Source organism: Falco rusticolus, chromosome 10 (assembly GCF_015220075.1).
Source record: "Falco rusticolus isolate bFalRus1 chromosome 10, bFalRus1.pri, whole genome shotgun sequence".
NCBI lineage: Eukaryota > Metazoa > Chordata > Aves > Falconiformes > Falconidae > Falco > Falco rusticolus.
The window spans coordinates 1984685-2008293 of NC_051196.1; the positions used below are offsets into that span (position 1 = coordinate 1984685).

At 58.5% G+C, this 23609-nt stretch overlaps 1 protein-coding gene across 4 annotated transcripts in view; it reads left to right on the forward strand.

The window, feature by feature from the left end:
- DUSP8 (dual specificity phosphatase 8) overlaps nucleotides 1-22397 on the forward strand; it is a 48512-nt gene extending 26115 nt beyond the window's left edge. For all 4 annotated transcript variants that reach the window (XM_037402930.1, XM_037402929.1, XM_037402931.1 and 1 more), the window contains exons 4-7: nucleotides 12411-12577; nucleotides 14796-14955; nucleotides 15150-15273; nucleotides 15661-22397. In XM_037402930.1, coding sequence (XP_037258827.1) covers nucleotides 12411-12577; nucleotides 14796-14955; nucleotides 15150-15273; nucleotides 15661-16771 — 1562 coding nt within the window. In that variant the 3' untranslated portion in view covers nucleotides 16772-22397. The remainder of the gene's footprint in view (nucleotides 1-12410; nucleotides 12578-14795; nucleotides 14956-15149; nucleotides 15274-15660) is intronic.
- The last annotated feature ends 1212 nt before the right edge of the window (nucleotides 22398-23609 follow it).

Consider the following 23609-nt stretch of genomic DNA (forward strand, 5'->3'; position numbering starts at 1 on the left):
TTTTTTTTTTGTTTTGTTTTATTGTTGGTTGTTGGAGGGGTGGTTTTTTTGCATAGGGCAGTCCTAAAAGGAGGTTAAACTTCAGGGCAGCTGAATGTGACTTTGCTCATCCTTGGCTGAAAATACCATGATGCTTTTACATGTCATGTTGGTGAGATGCCACATGCCAGCATCACACCTCCGTTGCTGCCTGCACCGCTTGAAAAAATGTTGGGCTGGGGCTGTTTTAGAGGAAAAGAGAAGATGAATGAAAGAAGGCGAGCTAGGCAGGTGCAAAAGCAGCACATAGGCAGGGCAGAGCAGAGGGAACTTGCTTTTAGCCAGTTGCAGGGGCTGGAGTCGGCATGTGTATCCAAAAGGCAGCAGAAATACAAAACAATCTGCAAAGCTTGTCATGGCTGGTGCTGAAGCTAAAAGCTTAGCAGGATCCAGAACCAGGACTGAGGTGTCTTTACAAACCCGATGTAAGGAAAAAATAATTTAAAACTTAAGAAAGAAAATACCCCGAACACCCAGGCTTTGGTCATCAGTCAGAAGCTGGCAGGAGTGGGCCAGCAGGACTCCACTGCAGCTGGTTATTTGATGGTCACCTTCCTCACCGCCCGCTCTGGGACAGCGTTGCGATTTCATCTGACGGCTTTGGTGTGTGAGCGTGTCTCCCGGGCATACAGCACGTGTGGGATGCACTAACTGGTGGACTTTGTCCGCCGACTCCAGCAGAGCCTCTGCTCGATACATGGGCCTGAAGATGCACGTGTAGGTCAGGTTAGGGCTAGTTCAGGCACCCTCAGACTGCAAGAGCACTTGGGGACTTATTAGCGTGAATCCATCAGATGTACCCACAAGTTTTTCTCCTAAAGTCTAATGACTGTCTCTGTCCCACAAGCACCTCTGCCCACCCGTGGACATCTCCATCCCATAGCGTACCATGAGGAACCAAAAGGAGATCCCTGGCTGGCAGGAGTGCGGGTATGAGTAAAGAGGGTGCAGGGGTGGGGTGAGGTGGGGAGGAGTGCTCGCGTGGCTCTCTCATGCTTCTCCCACATATGGGAGTTTGGAAGAACCAGCTTTGCAAATAATGTGGATGGGGATCCTGGTTGTGCTCAGGAGCAGAAGAAGGGTAAGAAGTGCTGTGGAGGGGGTTATGCTCAGCTTTTCTGAGGCCGTAGGTGGTGGGCGCAGCGGGATGACCTGTGGCGATGCTTTGCTCTACCTGTCCAGAGCGCTGGAGGTAGGGCACTATTGCCCGCCTAGGAGGAGAGGTGCTTTTTGTAGAAACCAAATGGTAACACCATGGTTTCTGATTTTGACAGCCCTGGAGGTTTAGGTAACTCGCCGAACCTCCTTCCCTCTTGCACAGGACACCCCTGGGTCCATGGCACCGGAGGAGTTTCCTTCCTGCAGCAAAGCCGCCCAGGACCGCTTTGGCCAGGGCAGGACCGTGTTTTCTCACCCTTCCAGCCCGCATCCAGTGGGTGCTGGCATCCAACCCTAGCCACCCAGCCCAGCGTGGTTCTAGGGAGCACTCCCAGTCTCCACAGCCGAGGTGTGGTGTTGGGGTGAGGTGCCCCCTTCCCACCCTCCACCACGACTGGGAGATGCCTGGGAGCGTTTTGGCCCCGGCTGGACCAGCGGCTGCATCCCTGGGAGGGGTTAAGCCAGGTCACGTATGTGCGAGCTGATTGTATTCCAGACCTATGCTCTAAACCTCCCTGTTTAGCAACGCTGTCGTCAGACAACTTGTTTTCCCGATTCTATAATTACCCCGAGGAGCTTCCCCTCCCCCTCTGGCTGCGTTTTTAGCTGTCAGACCCAGAAAAGGCGAGCAAAAGGGCCAAAGGCAGAGAGGGATGGAGGAGAAGGGACTTAGGGAAGAGCAGCCCTCTGGTTGCCAAGACTTACAAAACCATCATGTCATTTCATTTCTCATTTCTGGAAAGCCGACGGAAGGCAGCTTCCCCAGTCAGAGATCCCGATGGGCAGGAGCCGCTGCCCAGTTATGGTTTCCTTCCTTTTGAGAAACCTGCCTGCCCCTTTCCCTGGGCCTGCACCGCACGCGTGCAGGAGGTCAGCGCTGGCATATAAGGTCCCGGCACTGAGTGGAGAGAGGAACTGCTGGCCACTGCGTCGCTGTGCTCTTGCCAGGCTATAGGTACTGTCATGATGGGCACGTAGGTGCTGAACAGGGGCTCGTTCTGCTGCTGCTTCTGCAGGCGGGTTTTGTGAGTCTGTCAGACCCCTTGCAGCAATGCTTTTTTGCCAGCGGGTGCTGTGGCAATGAAAGCAAGGCCAGGCTGGGCATCTCTCCCCAGGTGATGCATCTCTGTCTGCTAAATAGGGGCTGGAGGCAGCATGGGTGACAGCCTGGCCGGGAGGAGCACCTGTGGGCAGGGGCCAAGGGGCAGCAGCTGATGACACGGCATGTATTGCTGCACTATGGGTGTTGCCTTTTTTCTCTCTACTTGACAGCTTTCCCCTACGCCGGTGCCAGCTCCCAAACCTTACCCTGGTCCTGGCAAAGGAGCAGAGAAGGTGGGGAGGGAGTGGGGGGGAGGATTCTGCCTGGGAAGTGGTGGCTGCAGATGGCATCTCCGTGGGCTGGACCTCATGCGGGTTGAGGAAGGGGTTGCTGACTACCTGTGCTCGCTTGTCTTTTACTGAGGGGCAGAGGGATGTGAGATACCGGTGAGCCTCCTGCATCAAGGGCTGCTTGGTGGTGTCATGCCCAGCTCCCCAGCTGGGGCTGCCAGCAGCCCTAAACTGAAAACTCAGTCCAAACACATCCTGAAGGAGCCTGTCAGTACCAAAATAACTTGTGCTGCAGGGTCTTGCAGACCTAAGGGAGTCAGGCAACCACAATGCAGCGAGGGAAGGCAAATGCATGCTTCTGTACTGCTGGGTCGGGGGCAGGTTGATGATTGCACCCCCTAATTCACCACGTGCTTCCTGCAGCCTCCCCCTTGGCTGGCACAGAGCAGCCAGCTGCTGCCCCTGCACAACCCACCGATGGTTTCCACGCCAGCAGAGCCCCCACCACAGCCAACGGAGCAGGTTGCAGCTGAATCGCCTGGGTAGAGCATGGGTAGAGCACTGCTGGTGCAGCAGCGGTAGGAGATGGAGGCATCTCCACGCTGGGAGCCATTGGCACTGGCCACCAACTTCACGCGCCCTCCCTCACAGGGACAGAGGTGGCAAATGTAGGGAACCACAGCCCCCCTGCAGAGCTGCTGTGAGAGCCACTTCCCAAGCACAGCTCTTGGGGGAAGGCTGCTCCTCTCTCTTCCAGCCTAGTTGGAGCACGCTTTGAATTTTATCCAACCTCTGACCCACATCTGATAATAATCAAACCATATTTGTTACAACAACAAGGCTCATTAGGAGGCTGGCTCCGCTCGGGGTGGGGGGTGGGGTGCGGGAGAGCACTTAGTTAATGCCAATGACCTCATCTCATGTGATGTCATTCAAAGGAAAAACACTGAAGTCACTCACATATGGCTCAGCCTGGGGTTTTTCAGCCTGTAAAGCTTCAGATTTTCAAAGGCACAATACATCCCCCCCACCCCCCACCCCTTCCCCGCCTCGCTCCTCTGCTTGCTATAATCCTGAATGATTTTCTGGAGGCTTGGGCTTAGACCAATAAACGTGGTGGAGACGTATTAAGGAGTCCCACGGGTAGGAAAGGGGGACACAAGTAATTCTCTCCCCCAGGACAAATGCAAAGAAGAAAGGCCCCCACCTGCTTCAGAAGCCACTGCTGATGGATAGACCCCAGCAGGACTGGGAAAGCCCATTCCTACATGTCTTGTCTTGCTGGACTTCTGCACTGAGAAGGCTTTGGTGGAGGGTGCATCTCCTCCAGAGCACAGCCCTGTGGCACTGGGACTGGGCACATACCTCCATAAGATGTGGCCACACACAGGCGTGAGCAGCCCAGTGCCAGCCCCATTCCCTGCCAGCTGTTGGGGGCTGTCTGCCTCCAGCTGTTTGAAATGACTCCAGCATGAGCATCCCTCCTGGGTGATGCTCTCCTTGGAGGCATCAAGAGGAAAGATGAGCTGATGGGTAGGGACCCTGGTCCCGAGCTCTGCCCTGCAGCAGAGAGCCCTGGAGAAGTTATTTAATCTTTTGTGCCTCAGTTTCCTCCTTGGGGAACCTGAGATTGTGGCATTGCTCTTCCCGGGGCTGGGGATCAGAGTTAAACGTACCCCAGGGGATGCACATCGGTATGGCCAGGAGTGGTGGTGGGCATGGGGCACAGCCAGAGGATGCCGGTCACCGGCCGGGGGGCAGCAGGGATGGAGAGCGGGACTGCATCCCCCCTCCTTCTTGGGGGTTTGATCACCCACCACCCTGACTGGTGCTAAAAGAGGTGTGGGGTAGCTGCCTCCCTCTAAGTCCCCGTCCCCACGTTAGCTCCGCGGGGCCAAATCCAGCCATCCCTCTCGACCGGGGGCTGCGGGGGCGGGGGGGGGGGGGGGCTCGGGGCGGGCGAGAAAACCGTGGTTGCGCCTTTAAGCGGGGAGCGAGGGCTGCGTCAGGCCGGGCGCTGCGTGTCTGTGCGCTGAGTAAGGAATGCGGCCGCATGCCTGACCCGTTAGCTATGGGAGCGCGGCGGGCCCGGCAGCGCTGCGCGCCCGGCGGAGCTCACTGCGCGGCGGCGGGCGAGGCGCAGGGCGGCCGGGGCAAGGGGGCTGCGCCGGGACCCCCCGCCCCGCTCGGTTTCCAGCTTTTTGACTTTTTGGTGCTTTTTATTTTTTCAGCCTGAGGGCTGTGGCCGGGGGCTGGCGGTGCTGTGCCGCAGAGGGGCTTTGGGGGGGGGGCTTGTTAGCGCGGTCGTGCCGGCCAGCTGGTGTTCTGCTGAGGCGAGCGGCGCCGCCGAGCGCAGCCCGGCTGCCTGGATGCCCCTGGATGTGGTGGTCGCTCCCGCCGAGGACCAGTTTTGGCCAGACATGCGCGAGGGGCAGATGAAGCTGAAAATAAGGGTGCGGAGGATGAAGGAGAGCAGGGACATGAGAGGTTTGTCAGCCGGCCGGCTCCTTTCCTTCCGAGGGGGGCGGCGGGGGAAGGGGGAGCTGTGCCCGGGGGTCGGGGGTGGCTCCTGCCGAGCGCCCGGCGGGGACCGCAGCGCGGTGGCTGCGCGTACAAAGGGCGCAGGCAGCGGGCGAGCGTGCGGGGGGCGCGGGGCGAGCGTGCGGGGGGCGCGGGGCGAGCGTGCGGGGGGCGAGCGCTCGCCGGTTCCCAGCCGCGGGCAGCGTGCGGAAGCGCTTGCGGAGGCGGCTAGCCCGGTCCCGCAGGCAGCAGCAGGGAAGGGGCAGCTCCTCCAGGCAGGTGAGGGGCTGCCTGGCTGAGGGTGGGGGGAACCGCCCCGGGGTCCCCTGAACCCCTCTCCACCCAGGCAGGCTCGGCAAGGGCGCGGCCGGAGCAGAAGAGGAGGAGGAGGAGGAGGAGGAGGAGGAAGGCTGCGGGAGCCGCGGCGGGCCCTGCCGGCACCATCGCGGCTCGGACCGGGGGCGGCCGCGGGGCCGGGGGTGAGGGGCGCACGATCGCCCGCAGCCCCCCGCCGCCACCCGCAGGAGCCATCTCGCTCCAGCAGCGCGGTGCCGCCTGCCCATCTTCGGGAGGGTCTTTCAGAACGGGGGATTGCGGTGTTTCCAGGGGGATTGCGGTGTTTCCAGCTCCCGGTGCCGGGGTGAAGGGCACGCAGAGGAAGGGGGTATTAACTGGAGCAGCTTAAAAATACACCGAGCCTGGAATGACCTAGATTACCGAATGGTTGAATCAAGAAACTTCCCCTCCATCACCACTTAAAAATGGGAGCCTGCTAAAAGTGCTTGACAGGTTTTTGTGGCATGAAGCACATAACCCGGTGATGGTGTCATTAGTAATAAGTCGCTCCTGGAAATGACACATTTTTCTTTACTTAGAACCAGTAAGGCTGGTCCAAAGCAGGCACAGTCACCAGAGGAAAATCAAGCCCGGCAGCTCGGGGAGTGTGTGTCCGTGGTTGTGTGGGTGGAGGGCTTCCTTTCTGCCGCTTTTCCTTTTTTTTTAAGGATGTTTTCTGCTCACTTGGGAGAATGGGAGAGGGGTCTGGGAGAGGTCCTGTGAGGCCGGGGAGCTGGCACAGCTTGGGTGGCAGCGAGGCAATGTAGCAGCAGATGGGCACAGGCTCTTCGGGGTGACCATAGGGGAAATGGGGAGTTCACATGAATCCATAATAGGGCTGATTCATCAGTTTTCTCATCCCTGCTGCTGGGGGGGGGGGCGGGGAAAGGAGCCAGCAGCGGGGTGATGAAATTTAGTGCCAAGTGAAGGGAGGGTGAAGGCACAGAGGCTGGGCCGGGGACTAGGAGAGCACCAGACATCTCTCTCCGATGCATCGAGACGGGTGGAAGTATAGAGCATCACGCAGGGGAGGGTGAGTTGGCCGGGCGGTGGAGCACGGCTGGCACCGGGCAGGTGGGCAGAGCAGGCAGCTGCCTGCACGGGGCACCGCCAGCCCGGCGGGGCTGGGCACACGCAGCGGGGGCTGCAGCACCGGAGGGGAACAGCCAGGATGGAGGCAAGGGGAAATCCCAGAAACATCCCAGGCAGTGGGAAGTGCTGACAAAGCTCCGGAGCTTCCCGGAGCGCAGTGAGTAAGGGTGGCAGTAAGCGGTGTTTCATCATGCTGCCCGGCTTTGCTGCCGGCCCCGACAGGCTCCCACCCAGCAGAGAGCCAGGGAGACAGCGTTTTGCAAAGAGGGATTTTCCCCGCGGTTCTGAGGGCCGACGTGCAGTGTGCTTGGCCCCTCTGCTTTCCTTCCTTCAATTCAACCTGCTGCAGAGATGCTCGGCTGAATGCTCAGGCTCACTGCCCTGCCAAGGCTGAGCCCGATGCAGGCAAGGGCTGGGGTTTTGCAGGTGTCGTCGTGGCCGCCTCCCGCCCGCCCCCCCCCCCCCCCCCCCCCCCCCCCGGCTCCTGTCGTCTCTTGGCATGCCGTAGTTCAGCAAGGTGGTTTAACACTTGGGGACGGATGTGTCGGGGCACTGGGAGCAGCGTATCCCCAGGGGACTGAGGTGATGAGGAGAGGGCATCCAGGCATCCCGGCCACCGAGCCGGCACAGCAGCGGGGGAGCCGTGCCGGTGCAGTGGCTGCTCCAGCAGCAGCCGAGGCGCGTGCTTGCTTGCATGCCCCGCTGCCCCTCGCCACGTGCCGCCCTGGCAGCGGCTGTCAGCCACCACAGGCATTTTAATGAGAGCTGGGCAGAGCACAACCTCTCTCAGCCCCCTTGGCTGCCAGGAGCTTTAGGGGGGCAGAGGGTCTCCAGCATGAGCCCAGGCGTGAAACCCACCAGCAGGACCATGGGCTGCTGCAAAAGCTCCAACACCTGCATGGGGAACAGGTCTCAGAGCAGCTCGGGCTGCTGCTCTTTAACACTCATTATGGGAGCAATGAGGGTGGGCTATAAACCGCCTCTTTAATACCCTCGGCAGGTCTCCTGCCAGCTGCTGGTGTGAGGAGGTGGGGTGCAGCAGCTGCTGTCCCAGGGAGGGTTCGCAGCTCTGCCTGTGGCCCTCCTCCTCAGGGCTGATGGCACAGTGGGGTGACATGTCACCTCTTTTTCACTGTTGCCTGCTGCGGGGCTTTGGGTTGGATGTGCTCCTCTACACACGTGGGAGGCTGGCAAACGGGGCATGTCCCTGCTGCTGTGTGCCTCTGGGAGGGCATTTACGGGACTCGTGGGGCTGGGAGTGTTCAGGAGGCATGGGGCTTTCCTGAAGAGTGGTTTTGGGGTGAGGCAGGTGCCCTGGGGATCTTCTTGCTTCTTGCAAGTGTGCAGCTTCTTGCAGTTGGCGGGGCACAGCACCTGAGGCCAGAGCTGTGGGGTTGTTCCAAGGGAGCCTGAAGGAGGTGAGTCCACGGGGATGGAGATGAATGGGCAGCCTGCAGCCGTCGGAGCAAGACATGAGAGGGTGTTGAAGCCCGGTTGTTCCTCTGTCTCCACTTTATGCCTCCAGCCTAGGAAGACGGCCTTGGTGCAGGGAGGATCGCAGGGATCAGCAGGGAGCTGGGCTAGCCTTGCTTAAGGTGCCCCGTGTCTCCCTTTTGTCGCCAGCACCATCTCCCCTAAGATCCTGTGCACTCAGGGAATTGTAAATCCCCAAAGCTGGGGCTTACCATCAGGAGGAAAATGATGCCATACCACATCCCTGTCCCTAGCCAGGACTTTGTCCCCTTCTGTGTCACCTTCCCTGCACCACTACTGCTGCCCTGCCTTGGCAGAGAGGGGACCAGGGCAGCTTGCAGGGTGAGGGGTGCAAGCAACTGAGAAGTTGCCAGTGTCCCACGTGCAGCAGGGTCCCAGCTCAGCAGTCCAGCACCATTCTCCTTCCACCTTCTGATCTCCTTCCATGCCCATCAGCCCCGCACCAGCACTGGGGCTTTTTGTTTCGGTTGTAGCCATCTCAGGGTCTCACACAGCTGCTGCTGCGAAGAGAGAGTGTCGGAGGGGCTCCTCACCCTGCAGTTTGCTGCTCAGGGGGGAAAGGTGCAGGGCTCCCCAGCAGCTGCAGCAATGCTGCTCTTACAGGAGCTTTTTCGAAGATGCTACTGGCCTCTCCCTCTGGGCTGATGGATGGGGCTTGGGAAGGATTTCCCGGCTGGCCACCTTCCCTCTGTGGTGTCTGTTCTCCCAGCAAATCCAGTTTCTCTGGGACGTTGTCATAGATGTTCAGCTGGAAAATATGCAGAGGGGAGGGCCTGGCAAAGATGGGGATGGGGAAGAGTTGTGGGGTTTTTTTCCCCCTCCTCTGTTAGCCACCAGGGCCATGCAGAGCAGGGCTGGGGGCTGACCCAGAGGGGTCTCTGCAGGGCGCAGCAGGAGGCAGAAGGGGAGTCAGCACCCCGTGAGTGAGGCCTGGGATGGGAGAAGAAATGAGGCTTCAGTTGTTGCACTTTTCTGGCACTAAGTTGCTGCAACACCCCGTGCCTCGGTTTCCCTCTTTCCTCTGGGGTGCTGGCAGCACTCCTCTCCCTCCCAAAAGCTGTGATCCTTTTCAGCCCTGCCTTAAGCGGGACACTGATAAGGGGGTTTGTGTCTCTGGGGGCATTGCTGAATGAACCCCCCAAAGGTGGGGGGTGATTTTCACCTCCCAGCCCTCCCGGAGCCCTGCATGTTGCTGGTTCTTGGCTCCTTCTTCCTCCGTCTTCAGCAGGAGCAGTGAAGGTGTCCCCACTTCTGGCCTGCTTCCCTGTGCCCAAACAGCCCCCCTCCCCTCCTGGGCCCACCTCTGCCTGTGGGAGACAGGAAGGCACTGGGTTTTCCAAGGAATGGTTTTGAGAGCCCTCAGGAATGCTGGAGATGTGAGCAGAGCATTGGGCTGTGCCTGCAGGGACCAGCTCCTCCCCAGCAAGCCCTCGCCAGGCTCAAGGGGAGCATCACAAGGAAACCAGAGATCCCCAAGCACCCGCTCCACGTTCAGGTACAGATCCTTCCTCAGCTTAATTCCCCATGTGCCAAGAGACACGGTGCTCCCAGCACCGGCGCTGAGAATAAAAGAGGATAGAAAGACCCATTGCTGCCCTGGCTCCTCACCCTGTGGGGCTCTGCCGCTCTCTCCCAGCAAAAGCTGGGAGCCGTGGCCCGGGGAATGGAAGAGGGGGAAAGCCGAGGTATCGGTTGGAGCCCAGCCAGGGACATTCACTGCCTTTGGGATTGTTTTGAAGAGCTGCTTTGCTTTCTAAAAATGAAAGGCATGCTAGAGCAGCCGGTGCGGGGTGGGGTGAGCGTTGCTTCGAGGTTGGGATGGCATCGGGTACTCGGCCCCATCTCTAGGGTTTCCCCCGAGCCCGGGCTGCCCTCAGCAGCTGCAGGCATGGGGGAAACGAGGACAGGCAGGATGGGAGCATGCCCGGGCTCCCAGTCACAGGGTTGAGGCTGTGCTTGGGACAAGAGTGGGGAGCTATAGGCATCATCTCAGGTGCCAGCATCCTGCAGTTGCTGGCAGCGTGCCGGGGCAGGCACCGCAGCCGAGGGTGCTGCTGCCCCTCTCCGCAAACACCCCCGCCGGCTTTGCAGCCTCCCCTGCCCGGACTTCCCCAGGCCGGGCTGGCAGAGGAGCTGCTGCCTGGCGAGCGGGGGCGGGCAAGGGGGAGAGAGCGGCATGCCCCGACCTGCTTGAGCTGTGAGATCACCCCACGCTCCCGGCCTTCAAAGAGCAATGGAAGCTGCACGTGGAGCTGCCGCCGGGTGTGAGTGAGCGCAGGAGGCTGGGGGCCTGGGGACCGGAGCAGGCATCGATCCCTGGGGCTGCGCTTGCCTGCACTCTGCTCCCCAAAAATGTGCCGGGTGCCTTTGGAAAAATCCCCGTGTTGTCTTGCATGAGTACAGGGGTCGAATCTGCGCCGCACTCAGTGCCATGTACGGCAGCTTCTGCCTCCTGCTCCAGCATCCCCCAGGCACCGGTGGCATGTGCTGAAGCTTGGGGTGAAGCGGGGAGGTCGTGTGTGTCCGTGCAGGGCTCTGGCCGGTGATTTACACTCCTTGGCAATGGGGACACAGCGCAGGGATGAGCAGTAACCGGAGCCGTGCTACACCTGTGCTGGGCCTCCTGGGCCTCCTGCTTATACTCTGACTTAATGTCCCAGTTGAGAGGTGATGTCATTTCGGAGGGAGCCAGAGAAAAGGAAGTGCTGGAGAAGATAAGGTGCTTTAACTCTACCCCTGGTGGCTTGGCCAGGTTTTGAAGCTGGGAGCTGTGTTAGCTGCCAGCCAGGAAAAGGCGAGAGGGGAGGAAAGAGGTTGGTTGGAGGATACCTTCCTCTTGGGCCAGTGGAAGCTGACCCCAGGAGCTGCTGAGGTGGAGGGTGATGGAGGACCTTGGGTGTTCCCGGGTGGTGCAAGCATGATTTTGTGTGCTGTTCTGGCTTCTCCATCAGCTTCGCCTCCCAGATATGGGAGGTGGGTTGTCTGCGGCACCGGTCATACCCCGCCAGAGCTTGGGTGCCACACCAGCAGCCGGGAGGGTGCTCCATAAGTCCAGCAGGAATGCTGGCAAGGTGCTGGAGAAGGTAAACTGAGGATGTGCCAAGGTTGCCCCACTTTTGAAGAGGAGAGAGACTGAATGGAAAGATCATTACCGAAGGCTTATTAAAAGATCTTATTTAGCTGTGGAGATGGGTCAGGGATTCCCATGATGCTGACTGAGTCCAGAGACTTGGATTTTCAGAAGGATCTTATGGAGGCATCCTGGTCCCTCTGACAGTCAAAGGTGGTCAAGCCCCAGAATCTTCTCTGCCCTTTGGGTGATGTCAAGCTGCATCTGCTCATTCACATGACTGGGAAAACTTGCAGGAGGACGTGTTGGGCTGATCTGACCCAAGGTCCTCTCCATTGCGCCAAGCTGCCACCCAGCTGTCCTCAGCTGGAGGGGAGTGAGGTTGGGCCACCGCTAGCCAGAGCCAGCTCTACCCTGGACAACAGAATCAGTGAGCGAGAGCACATCAGGATCACTGGTGGCCTCATGCAACCATGCAGGACGTGCGACAGCACTGGGGGTTTTCCAGCCCCCCGAGCTGCCCACCGTGCAGGCAGGGCAATGCTTGCTGCCCTGCTCAAGTCAGTAGTCAGTGCTCTCTCTGCTTGAGCTAGAGACTGGACTCCTTCACGTTTAGGCTGTGCCAGACACCATGGCAATAGCTTTGGCTGTCAGATGCCACCTACTGTGGCCCCAGCTGGGGGTTTTCTCTCATTATTGAGCTTCGAGATGCTCAGGCTGGGTATGACTGCCCAGCAGCTCGATGCAGTAAATTGGGCACTGCTTGCTGTCACATTCGGTAAGGTCAGAGCGTGAAAAACTGCAATGGCCTGCAGGTACCGCTGTGCTGGTCCAGCCCGATGTGGTGGAAATCATGGGCTCAGCAGTGCTGGGCAGAGGGGGCATCACTCAGAAACCGCAATGTCTAAGCATAGCTGTTGCGGCAAGGTTTGGGCTGACCTCCCCAGCCCAGGGAGCTTTTGCACCTTGCTTGTCGTCACCCTGCCCTGGCGGGTGTTGCTATCGAAAAGCAGGCCTGGTTGTCCCCAGAGCAGTAGGCAGCCAAGGAAAGGACTTTCTCTTCCCGTCGTTTGTCTGAATGAAGTTGCAAAGAGCACGAGGGGGTGCGGGATGCCTCACGCGTGTTAACATCCAGCTGCAGCAATAAAAATCAGAGCTGGGTCTGCATGCCTTTCTCTGTGTGTGTGGCACGGTCATCACAACACATCTTTACTGGTTAGCAATGGCTGGTGGCTTTTTGCTCCTCAGGGCTCCGTTCTCAGTGTTGCAGGGCTATCACCACTTTGCCCCCAGCCCAGGCCTTGGGGCGCCAGGTACTGATGGCCTCGGCCTCGCTGCTGTGAGCTCAATGACCCCGTTTTCTCTGCAGGAGGCTTTGCCACCTTCTCGTCCTGCTTCCCAGGCCTCTGTGAGGGGAAGCCAGCTGCCATCCTGCCGATGAGCATCTCCCAGCCATGCTTGCCTGTGGCCAACGTCGGTCCCACGCGCATCCTGCCGCATCTCTACCTGGGCTCCCAAAAAGACGTCCTAAACAAGGTACGGCCCTGCCGAGGGGACACGTCTGCCCTGTCCCATCCGGGACCCCACCCATGCAGAAGAGTGAGGGCAGTAAGGACTGCCGCCCGGTGGGAGGACCACGCGCGGTTGGTCTGACCCTACCAGGAGGCTGAGGGCAGGGGGGTGCGTAGGCAGAGCCTGGCGGAACCAGGGAGGGTGGTCGCAGGGTGACTCCTTTATATTGATGAGCTTTGGGGTGGTCTTCCCGAGTGCCTGTAGCAAAGTCAGGGGCAGGAGGAGCATGGCTGGGAAAACACCTGGGCTTGGAGCGGGCGTTACCGCAGCTGGAGGGAGATGTGGGACAGGAGCCAGCTTTGCACCCCCCCACCTCGCTAGCAAGGCTGCCAGATAACACGGATCTCAGCGAGCTTCCCATCCCCTTGGGAGCCAGAGGGAGCGGGAGCAAGCCGGCGTGTTCAGCCGTGGCAGCGTGGGGTGGGCAGCGCTGGCCAGGGGCAGGGGCTTGCCCAGGAGGCCCCCAAATGAGCCAAGTTTTGCTGTGGGGAGAGGCAAAAAGAGGGACAGTGCCCTTTTAAAGGTGCTGGGAGGGCTGTGCTGTGATGTCACGCCAGGGAAGGAATTTTGCTGAAAGAAAAAATAACGGGGAGAAGACAGAAAGAGAAATTGCAGCTGAACTGCCGCTGGGCGCCTGCCTACTGCGGGCAGGAGGGAGCCAGCCGGGCGTCCTCGCGAGGGGGGAAAGGGACCACGATGCCGGAGGGGGGGGTTGGAGACAGAAAGGAGGGAGAGAGAAATTATATACGGGGAGTAGAAGGAAATGAAAGAGAAAAATGCCAAGAATGTGAGCCCGGGAGCTGGGCTGGCTCCACGGAGCGAGGCGGGCTCTGCAGAGCCTGCTGGGGCGGGCAGGAGCTGGCCGCTGGAGAGCCAGGGCCGAAACCCCGGTGCGGGCTCCCGAGGAGCCAGTGTCAGGCAGGGATTTGATGGTTTCCTTCCCTCCCCACCTCCTCAGAGGGTTTTGTTCATCTTTGGGAGCTGTGTTTTCTGCCATCCCTACGATGTGGCCAGAAGATGCCTTATTCACAGGCAGCAGAGCAGGGTCAAGGGCTGGAGCTGTGCATGGGTGATGCTTCCCTTCTTCAGCCCCTTCCGAAGGAGGGATCCCACATGGCAGCTCCATGCACTCTGACCTGTGGAAGGACTCTTTTATCTCCTTTTTTTCTCCTCCTGTTTAATTCTGGGTCTTCCCTGGAATGCAGTAGACCAGGCACTGAGACCCAGCAGCCGGCACAGATGTTCCTCCATTTTTCATAAGCAACCTTCCCCCAGCCGCAGAGGTGACAGTCAACCTGATGGGACGGGGAAAGAGGCAGGGGTCAGATGAGCCATGCATTTGGTGTCAGCATCGCATGTAGCAGGTGAAGCTGGCCACAGCCCTGGGAGGGAAGAATGGAGGTCAGTGTGGATGCAGCAGTACACGCCCAGTACATCCCTGAGGGACGGGTCAAAGCTCACCCCCTCATTGCAGTTTTTTGTCTGACCCTACTTACCCAAGGTCTCCCTCGTGCCATTGCGTTTTATTGAGTCAGAAATATGGGCAGTGATCATGGCCATTGGGTGGCCAAAGCAGAAAAGTCACAGAAAACCAGCCCAGGTTCACTCCAGTGTCAGGAGGAGGGAAGAGGGGGATCCCCTCGCCACCTGCCTGTGTCCCAGCACAAGAGCTGATGTCACGGTGAAGAACCGTGAACAACTAACAAGTCTGTGAGAACTCCCGATGTGTCTGTGGGGTCTGGGAGCGAAGACGTGGGTTGGCACTGGTTAACATAGGGTGCATCCCATGACCCATTGCACTTTGTTGATGCGATGCCTCCTCTCTCCCTCAGCTGATACTTCCAAAGCTTTCAGCCAGAGTTTTTGCTGATTTGCTTTCTTGTATTTTCCTATGACTCTCATACTGGGGTTCCTGGGTCGCTGGGACCCCCTTCCGGGTGTCTCCAGTCTTACTTGGACCAAGGTAAAGATCTGATGAGGTTCAAATCTGTGTCATCTAAATGGACACAACCTTCTCAGATAGTCTTTGCTGTACTGCCATCAATGAGGCCAAGGCAGCAGTGGGAGACCCACAGAGAAAATACTGGGCAGGGAAAAGGCAGGGAGTGCACGACGAGGCTGATCTTCAGCACTCGGTGCTGGCTGAACGCAGTTGATCATTCGATCACTTTTTTCCCACCAGGACTTGATGACGCAGAATGGGATAAGCTATGTCCTCAACGCCAGCAACTCCTGTCCCAAGCCAGACTTCATCTGTGATAGTCACTTCATGCGCATTCCTGTCAATGACAACTACTGTGAGAAGCTGCTTCCCTGGCTGGACAAGTCCATCGAATTCATTGGTGAGCTTTTGTTGCGGACCCCCCAGTTCTCAGCCTTCAAAACCTGAACTCTTCTGCCCTCGATGATCTTGCTCCCAGGAGCCCTGGTCCTTTCGCACAAAGGGGTTGAGGGTTGGGGAGGGAGGCTGCAGGCATTTTGCTCGCCACCGCTGACCGCATCGATGCTCTCCTCTGTTTCCTCTGCCGTGCTCCAGACAAGGCCAAGGTGTCCAGCTGCCAGGTGATCGTGCACTGCTTGGCTGGGATCTCCCGGTCAGCCACCATCGCCATCGCCTACATCATGAAGACCATGGGTATGTCATCAGATGATGCTTACAGGTGAGTTTTCCCCAGAGGGCAGGGAGGGGTTATGCTGGGATGCTTCATGCCACGGAAGGAAAGCAGGCTGAGCCCAGAAGGAGAGGGTGGGAGCTCCTGGCAGCTCTGTCTTGTCTTGGCTGAGTCCTGGCAGAACCAAACCGTACCTCCCTTGATAAAGTGCATGAAATGAGGAATGGTTGGAAGCAGTAAAATGGAAGGGGGAGGCAGTCCCAGCTCTACCCCTGAGGCATCGCAAGGCCCTGTGGTTCCCCAAGACCACTTTCTTTTGGAGGGTCTGGTCAGGAGGTCCTGGATGACGCCTCTTCTCCCCAAAGAGGCTGAGAGAGTAGGCGTGCGCTGCTGAAGGGCTGAGCACCAACCGGGGCTGTCTGTGCCTCTCGGCAGGTTCGTTAAGGACCGTCGCCCGTCCATCTCGCCCAACTTCAACTTCCTGGGCCAACTCCTGGAGTACGAGAGGAGCCTGAAGCTCCTCAAGGCCCTGAAGTCCAAGGGCGACCGGGGCGAGGGGGATGCCCAGCAGGACCCCGCAGAGGCAGCTGAGGGCAGCCGGCATCCCCCACCACCTACCTCAGAGAAGGCCGAGGAGGTGCCAAGAGGCGCTGGCTCGGCGTCCCCCAACGGTGACCCTGAGCGGCAGGGTGGGACCCTGAAGGTCCTGTCGCCCACCACCCTGCAGCAGGGGCTCAACGGCTTGCACCTCTCCTCCGAGCGCATCCAGGACACCAACCGCCTGAAACGCTCCTTCTCCCTGGACATCAAGTCTGCCTACTCCCCCAACCTGCGGCAGGAACCCCCTGGACCCCCCGGCCCTGGGGACACCCCAAAACTCTGCAAGCTGGACAGCCCCTCAGGCCCCGGCGGCCTTGGCTCCTTCTCCCCAGGGGCGGACAGCCCTGACCGGCCGAGCGGCCCCGACCTCCTGCTGGAGGCCAAGGTGAGGCAGCGGCGGAAGCACCGGCACCCGGCGGGCTCGCCGGCCCACGGGCTCAGCCTCAACATCGGCGGGTCCTGCGCCTCACGCAAGAGCCCCGGTGCTGAGGACGGGCTGCCGCCGCGGCTCGGCCAGCCAGCCGCCACTCCCGGTACCGCCACCGCCGCCACCACCACCACCACCGCCGCGTGGAGTGGGGTGCACCTGGAGTCCCCCGGCACGCCCTGCGGCGAGGCCGGCTGGTACTTCGGCGTGGACTCCGGCGGCACCAGTGGCAGTGGCGGGGGCCTGTTTGCCGGCGCCGGGCCGTACCCACCGCCGTTCGGCTGCGGCGGGGTGGCGGGCGGCTGCGAGATCAGACTGAGGGACAAGGCGCGAGCCGAGCCGCGGGATGGGCGGCACAGCTGGCACGAGGAGGCTGGCGCCGAGAAGCAGTTCAAGCGGAGGAGCTGCCAGATGGAGTTCGAGGAGACCATGTCTGAGGGCAGGGCCCGGGAAGAGCTGGGGAAAATCAGCAAACAGTCCAGCTTTTCGGGCAGCATGGAGATCATCGAGGTGTCCTGACACCCACCCGGGGCACCTGGCGAGCGGGGACAGGGACGGGGCGGGGGGATATTTAAGCTGGGGGAAGAGGGGAGGGGAGGGGGGCATCGGGGTTGTGGGGGGAGTATTTATATCCGCGTGTGCATTTTCGGGAGCGCACGCGTTGAAACTAAAGCGAAGGCGGATCGAGTCTTTCCAGAGTCGGGAAACATAACGGCGGATGCTTAGTGTCCCTCTTGCACCCACCCCGGTCCTCCCCCCACATCCGCAGGGGGTCCCAGCCCTCGGAGACCCATGCTTGAAACTTGGGCTTAAAATTTGAGTGGGAAGGGGCAGGGGTCGTGATTTGGGCTGCAGGGATGGGGCGCAGCGCCCGTGGGGGGGACCACGGCTGCCCCTTCCCGGCACCCTGGTGCACTAAGCATGCTCCCCGTGTTTCTCTGGCTAAGTATCCTAAAAATGCTGCACTGGAGCAGCCCTATACATATATAAATATATATTATATATAATATAAAGAAAAAAAACCCGAAAACACACACACAAAGGAAAAGGTAAATGGTTTTACTGCGATTTTTATTGAGACGTAAATAATATTTCAATTTTTTTGTTTTGTTTTTAATTTATTGAAGCTGTTCATTCTGGCAATGATTTGCAGACAATGTGGGGCGGTACTTTCAGCTCTATTTTTACTGTGTATGGTATTTAAATCTGAAATACGAGTTTCTAAGCAATATCTGAGGCCTGTGGCTCCTTCTATAGCTCCTGTCGACAACAAAGATTTTCCTCCCCTTCTCTCCGGGCACACCGACAAGGGGACAGGAGACTCTTCTGGGCACTTTTTCTAGAAACGAACAAGCGAACAAGCAAACCGTAAACCTTCTTACAACACAAACTGAGCCAGAAAACTCTTCTGGAAGCTGCTGCCTCTTCTTCACCCCTTGATCTATGTTTGCTTCCCCTCATCCCCATCCCGGCCATCACCCCCATCCCAGCCATCGTCCCATCCCAGCCATTGTCCCCATCCTGGCTGTCACCCCACCACAGCCGTGCCCCCCTCTCCTCCCTGGGCTGCCCATCCTCGCTGGAGAGGGCGAGGAGGGAGTCACCCAAAGCGGAGGGAAGGGTGCCGGCTGCCACCTTCAGCTGCGCGGGGAGGGGGCAGGCAGCGGAGGAGGGGAGGTGGCGATAGTTGGGGTTTCTTGTTGGGGGGTGCCTTGCCTGCCTGCCCCAGCCCCTTGGCTCCACCTCGCCTCAGCTGCCGTGCTTGGGAGCTATGGGCACCGTTTTCCCTTTGGGGCAGTGGGTTTTCAGGTTTCCCCCATCCTTCGCTTTGCATTCGAGAAACTCACGGGGACTGTGCTTGCGGGTGCTGGGATTCCTCTGGCCCTGTTCCCCTCCGGGCCGGCTCCCCTCCTTCCAGCAGGTGACAAGCCAGCTGGACTCAAAGCTCTGCAAGCACGTGGAGGGGCACAACAGACTTATTTTCAGAGGCTGCTTCCCCCCATCCCAATGGGGAGCCAAGCTCTTGCCCCCAGCCCCAATATCAGGCTTGCTGAGGAGCTGCTTTCTGGAGCTGTAGGCATGGAACTGCCTCCACGGCAAAGCACATCTCTCCCTGCGGCTGTCTTTGCTTTCTCCCTCATCTGGCACTAGTTTGCAAAGCTAATACCTCAGGGGTCTCTGTTTGTGCATGTCTGTGTCCCGTGTCATCCTTGGAGTGTTGCTTTTTTCTTTTTCTGGGTCCACATGGTTTCTTTCCCTTTCCCCTGTTCCTCCTCTTGTCGTTCGTTTCTATCTTTAAATCAAACTACATGTGACAAAACCAAATGATCTCAGGTTTAAAACTGAACACAAAGCAGAGGCGTGAGGAGCTGCAATTGTGCGAGGAGGGGCTGCTCGCTTCAGCTGGCTGCTTCCCCAACCACTTCTGTGTCCGCAGGCGAGGCAGGTCTCTCCGGAGGCTCCCTGCTCTCTTCAGGCTGGCTTTAGTTTTTCTGCATTTCCATGGGGCCATTTGGTGAGATGCTGGGGACACCCATGTGCTCCTGCCTGGTTCCCTGAGACAGGGAGAGATGGGGGTGGCTGGAGAGCCAGGGGCCACCTGTCTCTCTCCCCACATCGCTTTTGATGAGGGTGAGAGGGTCGGAGACCTTATCATCCCTCCAAAGCCCGCCGCCACCCATCATTGCCTCCAGCAACTGCCTCAGACCAGCTCAGTGTTGCCAACCTGAACGTTTCTCCCTCCTGGCACTGAAAGAACCACGGCGCTGTTTTCTGCGCTCCCTGTTTGGGTTCCAGTAAGCATTTGGGTCCCCTCCGTGAGCCAGGCAGCTGCTCAGGAGCTGCGCTTGCAGCACGGTCTCCTCAGTGGGCACTGATGTCAAATCCAAGGACAGAGGGAAAAAGGCTTCATCTGCCCTTCAGTAAGCCCTCGGAGCCCAGGGTTAGCGTCGCCTGCCTCCTGCCCGAGCGGCGCTGCTGGTCCCCCTTCCCCTCTTGCTGCCCTCAGTGGTGGCATCTCCCAGGCACGGCAGGGTCATCGCCTGCTGACCCTTGCGCCATATCACTCTGTTCCTGCCCATCCCGTAGTCCTCCAGGGCTGGCACCAGCATGGATCTGCTGAGCACAGGTAGGGCCAGTTGCTGGCAGGAGCTGGTTAGGTGTAGCTTTGGGTGGTGGAGAGGGGGCTAGGTGACTTCCCGAGGGGTTTAGTAAAGAGAGGAGAACACGTCGGCACAGCCAGATGGGGAGATGAGACGAGGCACTAGTAAGCTCTCCTGTCACTCATCCCGTTAGCTGACATGGTGCATTACAAGCGCAAAAAAGCAGCTGGGTAAGTCGGGAAGGAGAGGGCATGTGTTGTGAATGAGGCTGAAGGTCTGCAAAGAGGCAGATCTGTGGTTTGCTCTTTGTCGTCTTCACTCTGCCATCGCCTGGATGCTCCTTGGCCATGTTTGAGGCTTTAGGCACTATGGACACCTCTTTCCTCTGAAACCAGAGCAAAGAGAAGCTGATTTTAAGATCAGTAGATCACAACTGCCAAGAGACATTCATGGCCCACCACCGCAGCCTTATTTTGGTGTACTTTGCATTCATCCTTCCCCCTTAAGCTGGGCACGTGCACTCAAACCCTCTGATGTGCAATATTCTAAGGCTATACCCAGGAAATACACCTTGATGGAGCAGCCCTGCCCGAGTGTCTCCTGCTGGTGCTGACCCAAAGCCGCCAGGATCACTGAGTGGCTGGCAATTAAATGACTTTTTTTTAGTCAGACTCTGTCTAATAGACCACTTTGTCCATGAATCAGAGCTGTGAGTTATCACGAGGATGGCTGTGCAGGCTGGTAGCCCTCCCCATCATCTGTCAGCCAAGTCTTTTTACTGGCTCTCACAGCCAGACAACCCAACACAAAGCCTCTCTGGAACCAAAAATCATCTTTCCATGCCAGTCTGGTGAGGGTGCATGTGTTTGTAGGGATGCACAGTGGCAGAAGTGTGAGCAGAGGAGAGGAAAGGTTGCTCCTTTCAAGGGGGCGCCCAACAAAGCTGTTGGGTGCCTGACGGTCTCGGCAGGAGCAATGGCTGAGCTTTCCACCACACAAAGGACGGAGCAAACCACAGCTTTCCTTCAGGCTAGAAGGGACGTTGCACCCTTCCCTCCAGCCCCTGCCTGTCCTCCGGGCTGAGTCCCCCGGCCACCTCCTTCCCAGCCGCCCCCCGGGGCCCTGAGCGAAGCCGGCGGGGGTCAGCGGGCAGGTCGGCAACACTGACCAGAGGCTTGGGTTGGAGCAGGCTCGTCCCAGCCTCAGCAGCAGCACCCCTGGCCCCTGCTGCCTCCCTGGCCCTTCTCTTTGTCTGCCTGTTTCTTTGGATGTCCATCCCGCAACATTTGCCCCTTAGGAGATGATGTCCCCCAGGACCCCCTCCTGCCGTCCCCTTCCCCCTCCCATCCTTAATACTAATGATAATAAGCTATCAGTGTTGTCATTGCAATCTATGAATGATAGATTTGAGTATTTATGATTATTATTACGATTATTATGGTTATGATTCTGTACTTTTTTGCTTCTTACTCTTTGTATGTTGCTCTTTGTTTCTCTGTTGTGAATAAATGCAAGGCCCCATCACACCTTCTCTCTGCTCCCGCAGCCCGGCTGGGGCTGCGCTTGGCACGGCTCCTGCCTGTCCCAAGCCCCAGGAGGCAAACCCCTCAGAGGAGCTGGAGGGTGCTGCTTCACAAGGGTATAAAGACCCCCAAACCCGGGGCAGATCTGCCCTCTTAACTCTTCCCTTCCCTTCCTGCGGCTCCTCTCCCCCATACAGGCGCTCGCTCATGTTTGTGAGAGGCAGGAACCCACTGGCACCAAGAACGGAGGATTAGCCGGCAAAAGCTCAAAGCTTTTGTAACAGCTTTAAGGAGCGTTGGCCAGGCATCCAGCCCACGGAGTCTGCTCCCTCCAGGCTGTGGTGCTCTCACCTTCTGCTGGCTGCGCCTACAGGCTGCATCTTCACCCACAGGGGCTCGCTCTGCCGCGGCAGCTGGTTTGCAAAGCTCTCCCCGCCCGGCCGAGCCGGAGCCCTGGCACCCCATGGTGGCCCATGCCCTGCGCTTCCGTGGCTTCAGCGTGCTCGTCGTGCCGGCGCGCTGCCCCTGCCCGGGGACAGCATGGCCTGGGGAAGGCACGTGGCCAGCGTTAGAGCAACCTCGGTGTCAGAGCAGCAAGGAGAGAGGTGAGCGGCCTCCGGTACTGGAGGGATTCAGGAAGGGGCTGGGAATGGCTCTCAACATGGGGCTGGATACGGCCTTTATCCAACACCTATAAATTGGGGTGTCGTAAGCGGACAGAGTCCGTTGCTGCTTTTTCACACCTGTCACCTGGGCTCCTTGTACAACCTGAAGGTTTCCAGATGACTGTAAGGTGGAGGAGGAGACGTTAGGGGAAGGGAAGAGGAACCTCACCTGCGCTGCAGTACGACACTCTGCACTGCACCAGCCCCATGAAGAGTCATTTTAATTTGCGGGGTTTAACACCACCCTTCTGCAAGTGGCCTGGGCATGGTCTCTTGTCTCTGTCATGACTTTGCTTTGCCATGGGTTGGGGTCCTTCTCATCATGCTGTGCTGAACTCATTTCTGAGGTTGCTCTGAGACCACACCAGAGAGCGGAGAGCTCAGGTCTCACCCCTCTCTCAGGGGACCCTGGCAGACCCCCGTCAGGTTCCTGGTCCAGCATCACCCTTCCTACCTCACCTGCCTTTGGGGCAGCCATGGACGAGGAGGGACCAGGCAGGTCCCAACCATGCTGGAGCTGAGCCTCCGCAGCTCCTGCTCCCGTCCCTGCAGGATCAGGCCCTTCCTCAGCAAGCACAACACGGGGAGGGGGTCTGCACCTACCCTGGTGTATCTGGGGACTCCCAAGCAGGGAAGAGAGGCTCTGGCCACCAGCCCCACTGCGTTCCCTTCCTTGCTGCCCATTTGGCCAGTGCTGCTGTCAGACCCGGGGAGACACCCTGCCCCTGCCTCGTCTTTATTTATTTATTACTGGAGGCTGTAAACAGCAGTGCTTTTCTACCCTCTACTTTCTTTTCCTTTCTTTTGTATTTTGGAACAACGTGTTGTAATAAATACCCAAATAGGTGTTTTAACAGCTGGTGTCAGCCTTGCTTTTTGAGGGTCAGACCTTCTCAGGGTGGGGCTGGAGGGTCCTCACTGGGGGCTTAGTGAGGGTGATGGATCTTCGGCTGCATCAGTGGGGGCCAGAGCCAGCGGGAAGCTGGATGCACAGCCCGATCTAGATGCACAGCCAGACCCATGTCTATGTATAGGATCCAGCAGCTGGAAGCTGCAGCTGGACTAACTCAAAGCAGAAATAACACTCATGGCTGAGGGAGTAGGGGAATAAAAATTAATTGGGGCATTCATGGGCCCACAGACAGTCGCTCTAGGGGGTTCGGATGGTCTGGTGCATGATTCACGGCTCTGAAGCTGTAGGCAGGCACCTGAGCAGCCCCTTTTTGGTGGAAAGGACAGGCCAGGCCCTGCTCCAGATGGGTGTACACAAGTGCAGGGGATGGTACAGACTGCCAAGCTAAAGAGCGCAAAGGCATGGAGTGTTTGCATTGAAATACATTCTGTTAGTAGTAATTCTTCTTCTTATTATTAATTATTTTGCCTTCCAGCTATACTCTGCTCCTGGCATGGTGGCAGCACACAGCTGCACGCTTCTTGTGCACTGTGGCTAAACCCTCTGAACTTCCCAGGTCCCTCCATGGCTGACTAAGCTGCCCCACAGCACCAGTTTGGCTGTGCCAACCAGCAGCCCCGCTCCAGCTGGGCTGTGCTCAAGCAGAGGCTGGTGGAAGCATTTCCCTGCTCCCCCCTGCAGCAGGTTTGCTTTGGAGGGAGGCGAAGGCGTGAGCAGGCTCCCCGCAGCTCTGGCTCCAGAAAGCCGCAGCACTTATTGACTTAAACACAGAGATGACATCCATCCCCATGGCTGCTTTCCACAGGCAGGGCTAAATCCCCTGGTCTTTTATAAATCCACTCCCCTCATCCAGCTGCAATTGCTGAGCCTTTTATAAAGCCTTTCAAAACTATTGCCATCAGCTGCTGCTGGGGTAGAAATGACACGGCCCGGTGTGAAGTTTTGGGCTCCTGTGCAGCTGACCCTAGCAGCAGCCGCCTCAGAGGGGCTGCGTGCATGCCCTCATTTCTCATCCGCTTGTTGCCATGCGTGGCATGGGAAGGGAGAATCATTTAATCCAGAAACATGAGCATTCCTCCCATTTCCCTCCCCATCTACCTGCTCCTGGCTTTGTTTTTCTCAATCCGCTGCCCTGGGGAAGATGCCGCAGCGGAG